Genomic DNA, 18,456 nt, shown 5'->3' on the forward strand with positions numbered 1-18,456 from the left:
AGAAAAAAAACCTGGGTTTGAGTAAGAGCAAGGGGGTTGCATGGGAAGTGTTGAAGAAGGAAAATGGAATAAATGATATACTTTTAGCTTCAAAAAATTTCTATAAAACAAATCAATGCATTTGATTAATTAGATAACAATGTCTATACAACAGTCTACAATAGTCTTGGTTATGGTTCTGGTATCCAGATATGGGTTAGGCGTTATGGGATTGCCAGCAGTTTTTCGGACATGTGGGTTCTATTCCTAGATTTATGTCCAATAGACTCTGATTGGAGGCAGTTCACTCAAACACATCTACCAGAGGTCATAGAGGGATGTTGCTCATTTTCAAATGTTTTCACCTAAATGTTGATGACTTCAGGTGAGTGAGAGTAAGCACTCAATGTTCTGGGATGGTCCTCAAATGTTGAGCTTAACGCAATCTTTCACTTAATTATTCATACATGTTTTATGTTATACTCCATGATAGAGCCATGTGTTAAAATATTAATTAGCCATGCATGAGTCATTCATGAGCTAAATATGATATCAAGAAATTTATATACAAAAATATAACAAAGAGGCTGTAGCACAATCCTATAGTTAAGTGTTACTGATGAACAAAATGGAGGCTTAAGTAGTTAGTCTCTGGCTACAGGGAGATTTTGTGGAAGAGACAGAATTTAATCTGTCTAGATCTAAGCTTTCTCTCCTACATCTCATCAGGAACAAATAAAGGCAGAGCAGTCCCTTATCTATCCAGTGTGTTCATAAAAACACTTCTGGCATATTAACTGGAAAAGCAGAATACAAATGTCTGCATGCTGCACAGAGAGTCTGCATACGTAAGTACCCGAGCACATCACAGAAGACCGAGAAGCTGTGACTCCAGAGCTCTCATATGTATGACTCCATTTTCAGTGCTGGTAATGCTTGTACAGTAAATGATAGATGCTTTTAAAAAAGAATACCCTGCATAATTCAGAGATGTAATCTGAATAGGTAAAGAGATGGCTGACTTTGCTTGATATTACAGTTTATACCACACATTTCCCCTCCAGGGGACAGGAGATGTAGGAATGCTGGCAAGGCTGATACTGTTTATGTCTCTAAAGACAAGAGTCGGAAAAGCCAATCTCTGCAGAAGTAAAATATTTTTTTTTGTGGCTAGAGCTAGTTCTTAGGGAAAAAATAGGGTGCCTTCATATCTGGGTACAAGAATTACACGATCCAGTAAAGGTCAGAGGAGAATAATTATAATATTCCTAAATAACACCCCAATTCCAATTATTTATATACTTGAAATCTGTCCTGGAAGACAAGGTCCAGTGCCCCATCCTCATACTTACATGGTTGAAGTTGATAATGAGGTGGCACACACCTGAAAAAAGGTTCCTAACATCTTTAATCTTAACCTATGTCTTTTGCATCAAGCTCTAAATTGCTAAGATATCAAGTAGACTTGAGCAATTCTCTTTCATTTATCCATTCATTCTTCCACCAGCCTGTCACTATCCGCCATCACTGACGAGTGATTATCATGTATTTATGTATTTTATCTGATAATTACTAATAAATATCAGGGAGTGAGACTGAAGCATGTTTTTGGGAGCTTTCTGCATCAATTCTGATAGTGGATGGGCTGGTGTTTCTGTCTACACTTCCACACTGTGTCCAATGCTGACTCAGACAGAGAAAAACAATGCCTTGCTTTGAGAGGTCACCCTGTATCAGCAATGTGGTTGTCTAAAGTGGTAGGACTTGGGGGATGTTTCTTGAGGTCCTGACCATCTCACTTTAATGGGGATGGGGAGGAACATCTGTTTGGTATCATGGTAGCTTTGAAAGGATCCCAAGACCCAAGATCTCAGAATGCGGAAAGCGGATGACTGCTTCCAAATATTACACAGTCCTCTGCAAGAAACCCTTAATGCTCTTCCAGGAATGAACATGCAGGTTTGGTTCAGAAAGAAATTAATTATAGTCATTAACTAGGATGACCTGCCGCTGATTGAGCATTCAGAAGAAACACTTTCCTGCCCGCCTGAGCAGGTCATGGGAGGATTCAAGCCTCACACTACATGGAGGGGTGTTGTCTTGAATATATGGAGGTTCTGTGGATTCTGCCACAACCTCTGCTTATATATTTTGGTTTTCATTTTTGTTGGTTTGGGAGGAGTTATTTGTATATCTATTGGATTTTTTTGTTTGTGTGCTTTTGTATTTGTGTTGTGTTTCTTTTTCAAAGACAGAGAGACAGAACATAAGTTTGGGTGGGTAGGGAGGTGGGGAGGATATAGGATGTGTTTGGATAGAAGAAAACATGATCAAAATACATTCTGTGAAAAATTATTGCTATTAAAAAACTCAAAAAAACTTGTTTAAAAGAAGTGACACTGAAAACATACTTAGAAATGAAGAAGCTAACTTCTTTTTACATAAAAAGGGCCCCAGAATAGAGTTAGAATTTTTTCAATACATCAGGAAAAATAAAACCACATATATCACATTCTCTAATTAACCATAGGTATATAAATTGATCATATAACAATGAAGCAGTAGTGAGAGTGGTGCATAGCATCCTAAATGTTGCAGAAGGAGCTGGGTGAGGATAATAATATTAGTAATAAGATAAGACTTGATCTATGATTTTAAAAATTCAAAATCTGGAGGGGGAGAAAAATTACCAATATTAAAATGAAAAAATTCTCTTTTGGGTCCCAGGAGAAATAGAGACAGTGCACCTCTGTAAACAAGGAGAGAAGCCTTTTGTTTGCAAGGCTTGCTTTTTCAGCACCACGGACAGGATCACAGTAGCACAGGGTGTTCTTTATAGCCATGGCTTTCTGGGGAAGGCTTTAATTACATCCATTCTGAACAGAAAGAACAATGGCGATGTGTTTGTGTAAGGGCAGAGGAAAAACATCCGTTCTTCAGCTTTATTGGCCTTTTCTGGCCACTTCTTACGCACTTGAGATTGGCATCCTTCTTCAGTCTTGTCCTGGCAAAAGAAAAATAGTTCAGGGCACAGATTCTAAAGCCTCTGTTGCTGGCAATTTCTCTACAGTCGCTGGCATAATCGATCCCTAACTGGATTAGTTAGTGAGAGGACTGAGTTCTGCCTGGGTATAGAGATGTCCCCTGACTCTCGACTTGGAGTCTTGTCTGCCAAACTTGGAAGAAATGTGTAGGAAGAGCCTGTTGTAAAATGTGAGACCCATACGGTTTTAATTTGCGGAGTTCCTGCTGTGGAAACTCTTATCAGCCATTGCTGAACGAGTTGCTGATACCTATGTTCTGTCCCTGAAGGATGTTGGGATGATTAGGGGTATTTTCACTGTAGGACAGAGAGAAGATGGTGTTGATTTTAGACTCCTCTGTTTCTCCCTCAGTCTTTTGTGTACGGTCAAGAGCAGCCAAAAAAAAAAAAAAAAAAAAAAAAAAAAGTCTATACCCAGAAGCTTCCAGATTCTTCACTCTGATTCCATCCTCTCATTCAAAGAATCACTCCACATCTCTCAACGATAACTATTTTTCTCCTAGTAGATCTCCTAATTAAAAATGATCTGTATATCCTTGATAAAATTCCAAGCAATTACTCATTATGCATAAGCTACCCATGCTAGGTGTTGAACCTAAAATAGTGACATAGACCCAATTCATATTCTTAAAAGAATTTTCTGATGATGCTTGCTCAGGAGTGTGCAGGAGTGGGTGGGGGCGGGGGAGATTATAACCTGCTCCTCAGAGGTGCTTACATTGGAACAGGAGAGTTAGCTTTGGGTGAAGAGTGCAATACTCTCTATGGAAACTCGGGTATCAGAGCTAACTGTTTGGAACATTGGGGGATATTGCTCATGCCCACAGATACTACAGTATGACTAAAAGTGTGAAGGGGTGGAGACAAAAGACAATGATAAAAGGGGCAAAAAGAGAAGCTGAGTGGAGATGAGATTCAGTAGTCAGTGAAGGGGAGAAAGAAGGAAGATGGTGCTTTGAAGGGAGACAGGAGACCCACTGGGAAATGGCAAGTGGAGCCGTGGCAGCCCATCTTTGATAGCTTTCTGGATGAGGCATTTCAAAGGTCTTCAACATCATGAAGTCCTTTTGTTATCCTGATCCCATGGATGCATACGTTTTCAAATATATCATCTACCAAACAAGCAGCATGCATTAAAGATTAATTAATTTGCTTACGCATTAATAAAAATCAAGGCAACATAAGCACCCTTCTGAATTTCCTGACTAGCAAAGTTAAATGGGTTTCCTTGTTCCTTGTGTTCTCTTTCCAATGAGTCTTGACATTTTCAGTAGCCCATGCAAGAATATTGATGAGGGATGAGTATGCAATTTCTGCTAAGTTTCTGGAACTATTACAAGTAACCTACAGAGACCCATTTTTTATTTTATGGTAGAAAGCTCAGAGGAGCCCATGGCTGCAGGGCCATTGGCTCTTTTGATCCAGTTTGCATTTAAGCTTTGAGAGTTTATATTTGAGAACAATTTAAATAAAGAAGCATAGAATATTTAGACATAGATGGTGAATTAGCGCCAAAATGTGAAACAAATAATTGACACTAATAATTAAAACTAACAATTGCTTAAGTAACTGTTTAAAGACGAACAAGACATTAGCTAAGACTCAATTATGAGTCAGTTCTTATGTGATTGTATTGATCATCTTTGCACTAGAGGGGATTTCTTTTCAGTAGCCTTGATACATGCGAAATAAGTTTTCAAAAGTAAGTGTGTCTAAGCCAGTTCCTTTGCCCAAGGAACTCCAAAAAGCAAGAAGCAGATCCTCAGATTTGTTAAGCTCACACTGATAACCCTGTTTTCAGGGTAGAGCAGTTTGGAGTTGTAAGTCCCATGGTCATGTCATACTTGTCATTCCTTATTGTGTGTAAGCCACTAATTTTAAAAAGATGATGGTGACAACCATTCTCCTCCTTCTCTTTCTCTTCCTCCTCCTTTTATACATGGCCTCACTATACACCCTGGTCTATCCTGGAACTGACTATGTAGACCAGGATGGCTTTAAACCCTCAGAGACCTGCCTGCCTTTGCCTCCAAGTCCTGGGATAAAAGGTGTACACCACCATACCCAGCTGCAATAAGTTTTTCAGTTTGGGAGCATAGTCTTTGCTCGTTCATTTGGCTATTATAAACTGTGAAACATTGTTATAGTTTAGTAGCACCAGAAGCAGAAGAAACTTGCAACCAGAAAGGCATGGATTCTGCTGCTGCTCTGTCACCCACAGCTCTGTATGTGCACCAGCCATGTGCATCTCTCTCTTTCTTCACCTGCACCGTGAAAGTCAGTCAGCAGATACGCAGTCTTGTTCTCAGTACTCAGAGAGAGTGTGCATGTGAAGGACCTACAATGTCTGGTGTATAGCAAATGCTCAGTATAACCTGAATGATAATGACTAGAGTGGGTCCTATTTGACACTTTAAAATAGGATAGTACTTAGCTCCAGCGTGTCTGTCAAGATGCGCTGAGATAAGTATGGAACCCACAGCTTATTGCCTGTAATGCAGTCGGAATTTAACAAGTGTTAGCTTTAGTCTTTACTCATATCCGTTTATTCAGCCATCCAGAAATGACTCTTATTTTGAAGAACAGGGCACAAATTAGAGCGTGTCAGACATGCGAAGATGTGCATCCGTATATAGGTGGTTTCCTCCAGGATTCATTCATCAGCATTAAGATGTTGGAATTATACATTTAAGGAAGGTTTGATTTATTTTATTTTATTTTTAATTTTTTTCTTTAGGCTGCAGCTTGGAGATTCCAGTGTGCTTTTAATAAAAGCTCTCAACCCCCCCCCCCAAAAACAAAACAAAACAAAAAACAATGCACGGGATCTGCATAAAACCAGTTTCTTTGCTCTAAGCACAGTGCAATTTTCATGGTTGCTGAAAGTGATGGTATTGTCGTGTTCTCCCCCACCCCGGTTGATTTAAGCAGGTTTTTTTGTTTTATTCTGTCAGGAATGGAAGTTAGAAGCAATTTGTAAATGGAATAAAACATTTCAGAGTTCTGCCATTTAGAAAAAAAAGAAAGGTAACTCGTGTTACTTCATTCCACTTTGTTCCCCTGTCAGACGAGAGATGTTAACAATAGCCACCCGTGTGTGGGACCAGGGCTACGGCTGTAACTCAGCCACGGGTGGGTGGGAGGTCTCAGAGCAGGTATGGTCAGGGAGGGCTCGCCCAACACTTCACCGCCCTGAAGGGAAGTCTGAGGGCTGCCACAGAGCCCTGCAGTCTCTGAGATGGATCCATTCTGTCTCTTGTGAGTTCATTTTTTTCTAGCAGTACAGGCTGCTCTTTGTTACCCTATCACTGAGAAAGAATTCTCTTTCTTCTAGTGGTTAATTATTGTGAAACTTTTCAATGAGCCACAGCAATACATTTTCCCCCTTTAATATCATATATTTCCCTCTTTCTCCTTCTCAGACATCAGTGTTAACAATTTCATGCACTTTCCCAGAATTTTTGGTTAAAAGTGATAAATATATATGGCAGTGGGTTGCAGTCTTTACAGAGTTTCTTTCCAAGTCAAGCTGTCTCTACCTTCTATTCCATTGTGTGGGCTAGATACCATGCATCAAAGAGGATTTCTGGCTTGGGACCTGTTATGCAACTTGATCCCTAAGGACATAATGATCAGGGAGATGGTTCACAAACAGTTTTGCACACAAATGTGTATCTTAGGAATGTGCTTCAGATAGATTTGAAGAGTGACTTCGTTTCTATGAAGGTTCTTTCCCTTCACAGACACATTCCTAGGGAGGGGGGAGTGGTCAGCTTCCATCCTGCACTAGAATCAAGCAGGCCTGGACTGGAGGGGGTAAACCTGGACTGGGATCAGGCAAAGCCTGCACTAGAATTGGGAAGGCTAAGACTGGGACTCAGATTAACATTTCTCTAATGTGTAACTAAATCCAAAGTCTAATTTTTCTCACCCGAACATCTGGAATACAGAAGCATTTCTTTCATTTCATAGGTGCCTGCAGGATTTCCCAGCTCATAGGAAAGTGGGTACCCACATCCCGGGGTGCAAAAGCCCTACATTTAGGGGTGGTAGGTTTAGTTGACATCCGCAAAGTACTTAGAAGAATATGCAATGAAATAAAACCTCAGAAAGCCTTATCTATCAGGGTTAGAACTAGTAAGAGTTTCTCAGCACAGTCTGGCAGTGTGCTGGCATTGTATCTAACAGAGACGAAGAAACAGAAGCCCAGAGAGCCAAGATCATTTAGGTCAGAGACAACCAAGGAGAGAGCATGCCTAGTGGCATCTCTGTAGTGTCTGCAGTGAGATGCGGTCTTTGCACAGCACTGCTCACACTATTAAAGACAGCTGCAATAGAGTCCTGGAGGACTGAAAATAGTGTCGTCACACTCTGAATCATTCAAAGAGCTTGAACCAGCTAGAACAGAGCTTGTACCCGAGAGGATTATTCTCAGATCATCATTGAATTAGCTACTTATCCTGGTGCTTGACACCTGGGGCCAGAGTAGAGAGCCTTATCTTAAGTAAAGTAAGACATTTAACAAGTTGCCAGATCTACAAGTATAGCCCTTGCTACACAGTGAGACCTCAAACCAGGTTACCTGACAACAACAATATATTAGAACCCATATCGTTTTTTTTCCCACTTTGTCCACATCCCTTGTTCCTGACTCTAGATTTCTCTTCCCAGAGAAAAGCTAATTCCGTCACAGTTTTCAGGAAGGTATTGCCCAAATGTTATCCAGAAAATGGGCTGTCATCCTGTGTTGTGTTAGAGGCAGAAATGACAGGATGTAACAATATTGCCTGCTTTGGCCCTGGGCACCACTGCACTCCTTCTGCTACTGAAGCTTGCTTTTTCAAGTCAGGTGTCGGTGCAGCAAACTCATCTAAGATAGGATCTAATTCAAATAGGAGGAAGAAAGATAGACAACCGAATCAAACCTCAAATTCATGAAAAAATATCTCTAGTGGCTAACAGGAGCAAGGGTGTGAGTCTGTGCTGGGTGATATTACTATCTCTTCAAAGTTAAGTATTTTCTTTCCAGGTAAATGTTTATGATTCTCCAAGATAAGAGTGAAATTGGAGAGGTTAAAGAAAATGCTGGCAGCCATATTACAACTGTGTTCCAGGGCAAAAGAGGTGTTTATTCTTTCTCTTCCTCCCCCGCTTCTCTCCCTCGCCTTTTCCTCTCTCTCCCTCTCCTTCTCTGCCTCCCCCACCAACATTTAGATTTAATGACACACACACCTATAACTCTATCTATCTATCTATCTATCTATCTATCTATCTATCTATCTATCTATCATCTATCTGTATGTGTGTATATATCTTTGTCTTTAATCTTGTCTCTAACTCCAGCCTTTGAAGGTGGGATAGGGAAAGACAGAAAATCCCAGAAGCACTTTGGTTTCAGTGGAAAACATTTATATTCAGTGAGAGAATATTCAGTGTCTCAAATAACAAAGTAGAAAAATAATAAAGTAGAAAGTGGTTGAGGAAACCTCTGGCCACTATAAAGACTAAGCACATATGTGCATGCACATACCAATGCATACATGCATATGTGCATACATACATCACAAACACATAGATACACATGTATGCACATATATATGTACACACATATATGCATTTATATACAGATAGACATATATAAACACATATGTCATATACACATGAAGAAATGAGAATTTATCATGGCTTACAGCTCAGATGAACTGATATTTAGGTGTTCAAACCATTTAAATATTAAATATTGATTAAACCATAATCATACTCTCATGGTCAAAAGTAGAAATGGGAGGAGACGTGGGCCTGATGAGGAAGAGTGAAGCAGTAAACTTTCAAGCTTTCGGTACACTGAACATGGAACGCCACTGTCAGGTTCAGGAGAGCCTCCGGACAAACGGAGCCTGTCAGCATACCAAGCCCATGCTGCCTTCCTTGCTTCTCTCAGCATCCCAAATACCTGCTTCAGAGTCCATGCTAGCATAGACTTCTCAGAACTTCCCACCCTGCTCCCTACCACAAACTTCTCCAGCTCACCGACTTCCCTTCTCCCAGCTTTCTGTCCCTGACAACCCTGCCGTTTTGGCCAGTTTTGGCCATGTGCTGTCTTGGTCCCTACTGCTTAGTTCCCTCCCCCTCCCATCCCATTTCTCTTTGTCTTCCTTTCACTCTCTCCCATCCCCAGTTTGCTGGCCATGTTCAGTTCACTTCTATTTCTCCCTACTCTGGACTTCCAGATGTCTCTGGCTGTGCTCTCCCTCATACCTACAGTAAAATCCTTCCCCTCAACAGTACACTGGAGCAGTCACGTCCTCAGTTTATGTAGCCACAAAGTGGGTGGAATAAACTGTTTTGAAATGGAATGGTGTAAACCTGCCATTGATGACATGCTCATAAATCCCAGAGTCACAACTCCAGCAACTGGAGGATTAAAGATTCTGTGGTGAAGGAGAGAACCAGGATTTTGTTGTCTTGTTTTAAATGAACTTTTTGGAAAGTCTAAAAACCACTTATGTTTATAATTTTCATAAAAACTGACAATATTCTATATAGCTACCTACTGTAAATGTTCAACATCTCTTGTGTCAAGATAGAATTCTCAACGCATTAAAAAAAATCAGGTTATCCAATTATAACCTGACATGTGTCAAGGTTTTACTTCACTGATAACAAATGAGCTGCCTAAAAGTGTATAAACCTTGGTGCCTGGCGAGATGACCCAGTGGTTAAGAGCACTCCCTGCTTACTCAGAGAACTAGGGTTCAGTTCCCAGCATCCCTACTGACTAGGGTGATTAATGACCACCTATTAGTACAGCTCCAGGGGATCTGGCACCCTCTTCTGCCTTCCAGGGCACCAGCGCACACATCCACACAGACAGACATAAAATAAATCTTTAGGGAAAAAATATAAGCACTGATCTTTTGTGAGAGAAGAGACAGAACATTGCCAGCAGGTCTAGACAGGTGGGGTCAGAACAGAGTAATAAAGCCAGATCCTTTTCCAAAGCAATGAACCAATACCAAATACTATCTTTCATACAGCGACCTCTCAACCCTGTGGAATTCTCTAGCTCTGCAGAGATATAAACTTTTGATGTCTAATCAACTGTGGGACAGTCTGTCAAAACTGCATTTCCCAAGAGAGGAGGCCCTTCAGTTGATTTTTATCAGAAATGTTCTATTAAAATGTGATGTCATCCTTATTTTACTCTCTTTTCAAGTTTTTGGGGGGTGTGTATGTGCTTTTTTTTTTTATTTTCTTGCACATTCACCATAAATATAACTTACCTTAGAAACCAAGGAAAACAAAGCAGTCTTACAAAATACCGGACTAGGTGCTGTTGACTTCCTGCCTGCTCTGACCTGAGAGGATTCCCCCCTTTAAAGGGGGTGTTTACATGAATGAAAGAGCAGCATGGAACACTGTCACATCGCAGGAGGATTTCTCAGTTAGTTTCAACAGACAGATTAAAAGAAAGAACAAAGAGCACACCACTCTGACAGCTGGATCCAGACGGTGATTCAACACCAGGTCTGGCTTCTCTTACTAAAACTTACCCCAGAGGTGACAAGACAAACCAGTCATTGTGGAATACTGTTCCATACTTCAAAACACTAAGGGCTTGGGGTGAATCAAGAAGATGGGTTGGCCTCCCCCCAACTGATCCACCGTCAGCTCTCTTCCTCTTCTTACTGGCCTTATGCAGGAAAGAACAATTAGAGTCCCTTCCAGATATCATAGTCTACGATTATTAAAAGGAAAAAAATATCACTGCAATTTGCAATGTGTTTAGGTTGGGTGGATTAATTTCTTTGCCTGGGCCATAATGGGAAGACTGATTTTGTCATTTCAATTACAAGTCACCGTTTAGCCTGGGCCTGGAAGACACTTCTGTTGGGTTAGCCTCCTCTTGCCTGGCATGGAGCAATTAAGAGAGGCTGATTTGTGGCTGCACTTTTACAGCTTAGCACAGGTTTATCATCTTGAAAGTTTTCCATTTGCATATAAGCTATACATTCTTTGGGTGACATTTCCATATCAGCCAGGGTTTATATTATGCTTTGCCTCAGACTTCACTTTCTGGTACGTGCAGGGAATTGGTAAGCTTGGCCAGGGATATGGATGCAATGGGGGGAGGGAGGATGTTGAGGTGCAGGAACCACTCAGCTCTTGTTGTAGGTGAACACTCCGGGACTCTGGGGACAGGAGAGCTTTACCTTGGTCCCTAATTGATTCCTCAAATCAGTTTTGGCATTGGCCCCATTCACACATACAGAAGCTACAACACAGAGAGGAAAAACAATTTGCCCAAGGTCACCCAGCTCAGATTAGGAGAGGTGGGGCCCAAAGTCAAGTCCACCTGATCACAAAACACTCTCCTAGACAGTCTCCACAGTGTGGACTTTCAGAGAAAATGAGAAGGAATGTCACAGTTTTATGCTTTAAATACCAAACTTCCTGAACAATCTAATTGATGCTCTTTGGACTAAAAAGGAGTGGACATTTAAAAGAAGCCAGGGTCAGGAGGTCTAGAGGAAAGGGGTACATTCAATATCTATTTTGGTAAGGCAAGGAATGCAGCCCTGGGGAATAGTACGCTGAGTGGAGGCCATTATATAAATTTGATGCAATTGTAAAAGGAATGAAGAAAAGATAAAAGAGTAACGAATATGTAGTATTGAAGATATTCTAAAAGAGGAAAGATCAGATGTCTCGGAAGGGGCTAGAAGTTGCCCAATTGAAAACAGACACTATATTCATCTTGACAGATGGGCAAGACTAATGAAGCCTCAGCAGTAACTCGAGATCCTGTCCTTGTTGCTTGAGAGTGTGAAAAAGAGGCAGGTTTGAGAAGCAGACTGCTAGATTCAATCCCTCCCTCTGACTTCTTTGCTGGGTAACCCCCAGATAAAAGTTACTTCACTTTTCTGAGCATCTTCTATCTGGTCATTTGAATAGTGGTGATCATACTGTTGCTTATGTTGATGAGAAAATGGGTGAAGTGCTTAGCTGAGTACCAGGTGTTTAGTAAGTACTGTAACCATTTCGTGCTGTAACCAGGAATGGCCTGTTTATGTGATGCAAGCTATAGGAAGTGATGAGTCAGGGAAAAGAATTGTAGAAATAACCATGTCAGGAGAGAGCTTCCCTGTCCCTCATACCCTTGAGCCTTGGAAGGACATAGGGATGGAGAGTGGAGGACACATGTCCAGAGAAAGACTGATGTCTGTAATGGCTTGATGGAACCAGACAGTTTGTGGGGCCCACGATCTACATCTGGTCACTACTATCTGTGTCTTTGGAAGAGTGATCCGATCCTGTATTAGAATTTTAAGTGTTGTCTCCCAATGCATTGTAGGCCTTCACTTACGACCACATCCAAGAGATCATGGTCCAGCTGCTTCGCACAGTGAACCGGACAGTCATCACAATGGGCCGAGATCACGCTTTGATTGTGAGTAAACCCTTCTTCCTGTCGAATAACCTTAAAGTCTTCCAAGTTTCAGAGTGGTGTTTCCTGGAGGCCTTGGTTGAATGCCAGCACTGGTCATTGCTTCATTTGTAGCATGAAGGATTGGGTTAAGAAAACATGAACACTAGCTCGAGTTGTCAAAATAAAGTACTGCTTGTGGTATATCAAAGTAGAGATGTACCAACAGGAGTTGGGTGTCACTAGTAAACAGAGAGGAGGGAGGGGTTTTATAAGAGAATAAGGTAGAATGGTCCAGATCCCTGTCTACTCTTTTGCTTGGCCATACTTAAGTGTTGCTTAGTTCAGGGCTCTAAGGGCTTGATTTTCTAAGTGTCTTCATTGTGTGAACCCTGACAGTGCTAGGTCTTCTTCTGCAGCCCGCCAGGCAGTCCATATATTCAGACACAAGGACAATATGAGGATTTCTGGTGGTTAGGAACTGTGAAACTGCTCCTTATCTGCCCAGAGGTGTCATCCCCCACCTACCTCTGGCAGAAGAGACACAGGGCTCCACTGACATCTTCCCTTGGTGGATCCAAATCAAAGTCCATGTTGGCCTCCAGAGCCCTAAGGCTCCACCCACAAGTACTTGCTTTACATTTCAATCCCCCCACCCCAGCATCCCTTCCCCAGGGATCACTTCACCAGACTTCCCTCCTCCCAGATATTCTTTATAAGGACAAGGATTTCCTCCTCCCTACACCTACCCTCCCTCCTCCTCTTGCAGAGAGCCCTAGCCTGATCTGGTCATCTTGGCTTCTCTTTCTCTCTGCTTTGAACTCTTCTAAACGCCTCTAGATATTTTCTCTTTCTTACCTACAACGAAAACCTTCCCCTTAACCGAACCATGGGGTGGTCATGTCAGCGTTTTCTTTACTGCATTCTGGTGTACCCAGGTCAGTGCTAATTTGAGGGTAATTTTTTTTTCTGCATTAAACACTATTCCGAAGCAGGGAAGATTGCTGTTCCATGGGTGAATGTCCTCCATCCAAAACAAACAAAATGAACAAACAAACAAACCTCCAACAGTGTGATATCTCCCCATCTTGCCTAAATAAGGGCCTAACCTTTGAGTTCCTGACCACGACCACCCCTAGCCAGGCTGCTCTCCTGCCCAAACCTGCTGGCAGTTTCTCATCTCAGGCAGGAGAAAATATAAACTCTTGTCCCCTGGTCATTCCTTTAAGTGCTCCTCCCACACATAAACCGAATTCTATTTGGTATCTGCAAGGCTAGTTCTCTCAGTGTAATCATATTGGTCCAGGAATCACTTAATCAGAGAGGCTTCCTGGTCCTGATGCCAGTCTATAGCACTGAGATCCCTCCACCTGCTTCAAAAGCTATAACATGTTTTTGTTTCTTGGTTTTTTGGGGTTTTTTTTTGTCTTTCTCAGCAGGTCTCCTCTGGGCTTTATTTGATTATTGTCTTGTTCTCATTGTGAGAATGAGAGTCCAGAGAAATGATTAAAAAAAATTCCTGCTGTGTTTTTGAGTTCCTAACAGCACCCAACATAGTAGATGTTCAAATAAATACTAAATGAAGACGTGAATGAATGGATAGATGAAGAAGGATGTAAAGACCAGTGCTCAGATTGACTGCTTGGTATTTGATAGGATCATAGTAGTTAACAGAATTCTCACTTCCTTGAGATTAAGACAAAAATCATTCTGTACATTTTGTGTTGGCTAACTACTCTTGAGTATGGGGCCAGCCTTGCAGTGTGGTTGATACATCCAGTGACTTTCCACTGGAGAAAACTGATTTTTCCCTTTCCTAGCAGGTGATCAATTACAAATACTTGGATTGGGGTGGGACTTGGTGTCTACTTCTCCCTTTCAATGCTGAGATTTGGCTGGCCTGAACCTGTGCTGCCACAGTCTTCGTGAGTTCCTATGAGTACCAGTCCTGTTTCATCCAGAGGACACTGTTTCCTTGCAATCCTCTACCACCTCTGGCTTCTACAGTCTTTCCACCTCCTCTCCCACACATATATTCAGGTCCCTGAACCTTGGGGGTAGAAGTTTGATGATGCCATCTCATTTGGGATAAGAGCTTCAGTCTCTCATTTACACACTGCACATTGCCCAGTTGTTTTCCAACACAAAACAAACTCCGTAAGTTTGTGGGGGGAGGTTGGGGGATGGCTTAGTTCCATTTTGTTTTAGCATATTTATTTGTCTGTCTGTACGAATGTATGTTTTGATCTTCTTTCTTTTATAAGAAAGAGAGATAAAGCACATGAAATTGGAAGGTGGGGAGAGTCTGGGAAGGATAGGAAGAGGTAAAAGCATAATCAAAATATATGAATTGAAAAGTTGTAATTAAGATATACTGTAGGCAAAATTTCCTAACATTTAAGTACTGACAAATTGCATGATTCTCTAACAATGAGACTCAGCTTTCCAGAAGCACACTGGCATCTCTGCTTCACTGTAGTGTGGTAAGAACCATGTTTGAGATTATCTAAAGACAGCCTGCCTCATGGATACAGAGCCCAAATTATCACATATATTCTAATGGTGGCTGGTGAGACTGTGGTCCCTAAAAGGAGCCTGAGTGTTCCAGTCCTCCATGAATTTGGCTCTGTCTACTCCTTTCTACACATGTTTACTTACTCTCTAAGCCTGTTTAATTATTATGTGTCATATGCATTTAAAGAAGCAAGGCTGGGCTTGGAATGAGCCTGGTATGTGTGAGGTCTATGATTCCATCCTCCATCATGCAAAGATTCACAGATAGTAGATAGATAAATAGATGATAGATAGATAGATAGATAGATAGATAGATAGATAGATAGATAGATAGATAGATAGATAGATAGATAGATAGATGGATGGACGGATGGACGGGCGGACAGACAGACAGACAGATGAGGATTTGGTGGTGGCCACAGATTCCTGCAGTGCCAGGATCTCCTACCTCCCTGGGCTGCACAGTCTTGCAAACAGTTTGTCATTTTTCTTACTTACCATCCTTCCAGAGCTGAAGTACCACCATTTCTTACTGAGTTAGAAGCCTCCCATGTGTGGCTCCCGGAGCGCACCTTAGATAAGCATTTTATGACCTTCCTAATCTTTATTCCTTTTCTTTGGAATGAATCTGAAGGTGATCATCAATCCATTTGGCTCATTCTGTATATAGTAGGCTCTTAACTCCCTACCTTTCCTTGAGAGCAGCAGTTCTTTAGAGCAGGGTATGAACTGTAGAAAGTGCTAAGTAAGTGGTGTCTATTGTTATTTTCCTTCCTATCTGCTCCAATGAATCTCTGTCCATCTGCATCATCATCCAGCAAGTGATGGAGGAGTGGTTCTCATTCACTCCTGCCTCCTTTATGGGTCCGTTCTTAGATGCTCTGCCTTAATGACTGGACTTTCTAATACAGGTTCCTCTTGCTGTCTGACATTCTTTGCCAGGACATGCCCCTATTCTCCATTGCTCAATGGTTTCCCCACTGCCTATAAAATGGCTCATAAACGCATTCAGATCAGTCTTATCTTCTAGTATCTGCTGTGGCCTCAACTACTCTTTCAGACTTTCATCTTACTTTCTGTCTAAATGTCCAGAAAGGTGTATGTCTGGGTATTTCCCACACACATCCAGTGCTCTCGTTTCTGTACTGCCTGAGCATCTTGTATTATCTACCATGTCCTTCTATGCCTTCTCAGCCTGGTGACCTCCTGCCTAACTTTTAAGGTCCAGCATAGACACACTCCCTTAGAAGCTGCCCTGCCTAGAACATGTAACCATCAAGAAGACTAGTTTTCATGAGTCCTAGCACTTTTGTACGGTTGTATGGCCTTCACAGTAACTCAGTCTGGGTCATTTCCTTCCCCACCCTGGGTTATTTTGAGGTCACTCTCCATCCTTTCCCTATTCCCAAGCAACTATCTGTTCCCATTTGCCTTGTTGGGAGACTCCATAAGGAATAATCACACAAGTTTGATTTCTCATGCCTGACTTCTTTCCTGAGCATGTTCTGTAGTCTATCCATATTTGACGACATGCCGTGCTCTGTCCCTTTTTATTACTGGATAATATTATATGAACATGATGTTTTCTTATCCACATACTACTTGGTGGGATTTTGGACTGTCCTCAGCTTTGAGCTATTGTGGATTATGCTGCTGCTGTGGTATTGTTTATAGGTTTAGTGTGAACATATTTTGACTCCTCTTGAGTAGCAATTTCATAGTGGAATAGATGAAGCAACAGATTTTTTTTTCCTAGGAAATTGTCCAACTGTGCTTCAGAGTGGCTGTGCCACGCCTCATTCTACAACCACAACTAAAGGCTCTGGATCCTCACATGCTTGCATAAACAAGACTGCAAACTTTATCAGTCCTAAGGGCTCAGAGCAGGTCTACTGAGACCTTTTCACGTCTTCTGCTCTTTTGTTGTTGTTTTGTTTTTTAGTCTTGTTTGTTTGTTTGTTAGCTAAACCTAGCTCCTCTCTGTTGTCATATGATGTTTGAGAGGTTGCATCTGTCTGCCCAGTGGTTAAGACATTTTCATGCTGTTGCTGTGAGACACATCCAAGCACATCCTATCAACACTTTGCTCCAGTGCATGTACCTACAGAGTACTCACACGTTTCTTTGGCATTTTGTGAGAACTTGTGCTATCCTTAGAAGAGGCTCGGAGGTTGTTTCTCTTCTACATTGGAAGAGCCCTGAGGGAAGAGACGATGTTCCACTTGTCCCTTTATCCTTAGCAGAATGCTTTGTGAAGAGTGAGTATTCAGTACACACTTACTGAGTAAATAACATAGCTAATGAATAAATGAAACATTCCCTGGAAGGCAGAGGAGGCATACCTGTGCATCTGCCCTGAGATTGTCTTTTCTTTTTAACTAAGTGTGCTTTCTCAATAACAACTGGTGACATGTTAGGGAGGGAGGGAGGAAGGGAGGGATGTAAGGCTGGCTTGTTCCTAATTTCTCTGTCCCTTGGTCTGGTCCCAGAGCCTTGAGGAGGTGCTGTTGCAATCTAGCCTTTAGTCTTGGTGACTCCCATTTTCTGATTTAACTACAATGAAGAGAGAATTGAATTGGGAACAATAAGTGGTAGAAGGAAAACCCAAAAGGGATTCTCTTAGGACAGCTCCAATTTCACAAAAGGGGCCTTTCTAGCAATTCCAAGAATTGAAAGACCTACTTCAAACTAAAGAAAAAGATGGTGGAAAGTAATTGCTCAGGGGTCAGGGGTCCCTGTCTTAGTGCTCAAGGCTCTGATTTAATTTCAAATTGAGATTTGACTATGAGGAAACATCTCCATTCCAGCCATCATTTTTAATTTTCCAGACATGATTTTTATTGGCTAGTTTCTATTGCTTGTGAATAGTAAACAATCAATTTTTGACACCTGCCATTCAACTATAGTGCTTCTGAAATCCCAAATAAGACCTTGGCTAGGGAGGCAGGTGGGATTGCAGCATGCCTCTTTCTATGGGGCAGACAGTGGCTCCTTTGGCTCAGAACATTGTGATTCTCATTTGCTAGAGACAGCCAATGCCAATTTTCTGTAAATCACCTGTCTAAACAATGGATTGTTGGAGAGGACAAACAGACAGAGGAAAGTCTATAAAAACCAAACTTAAGGACACAGAAGGCCTGATGCATTTCCATTTCTCTCTGCCAGATTCTAATCGGACAGTTAACATTGTTTACTGTAATCCTTGAATTACCAAGGAGCTTGGCTTTGATGGTGAAAGGGGGTGGCATTTGATTAAAGGGGACAGGGAGAAAGGAGTAGGGCTCCATTCCCTCTGCAGAGAATTATCAAAATGCTGTAACAGCATCTCAACATCTTTAAACCTTGGTTTTTGTTTCACTAGCTTCCGAGTCAGGGTCATAAAGCAGACTGGGCTACGCATGCCTACCCTTGCTCATTGGTGATGTCTACCTGAAACACTGTCGTGAGAATGATTGCAGGAGCTCTATGTTGACTCAGTGGGAAGAACCGAATT

General features: G+C 41.7%; 1 protein-coding gene across 1 annotated transcript in view; it reads left to right on the plus strand.

Annotated features, from left to right (window-relative positions):
• The window catches only part of Dock2 (dedicator of cytokinesis 2), a 411,802-nt gene that overhangs the window by 184,415 nt on the left and 208,931 nt on the right, over positions 1 to 18,456 (plus strand). The window contains exon 27 of the mRNA XM_052194849.1: positions 12,378 to 12,473. Coding sequence (XP_052050809.1) covers positions 12,378 to 12,473 — 96 coding nt within the window. The remainder of the gene's footprint in view (positions 1 to 12,377; positions 12,474 to 18,456) is intronic.

Source organism: Apodemus sylvaticus, chromosome 10 (assembly GCF_947179515.1).
Source record: "Apodemus sylvaticus chromosome 10, mApoSyl1.1, whole genome shotgun sequence".
Taxonomy (NCBI): Eukaryota; Metazoa; Chordata; class Mammalia; order Rodentia; family Muridae; genus Apodemus; species Apodemus sylvaticus.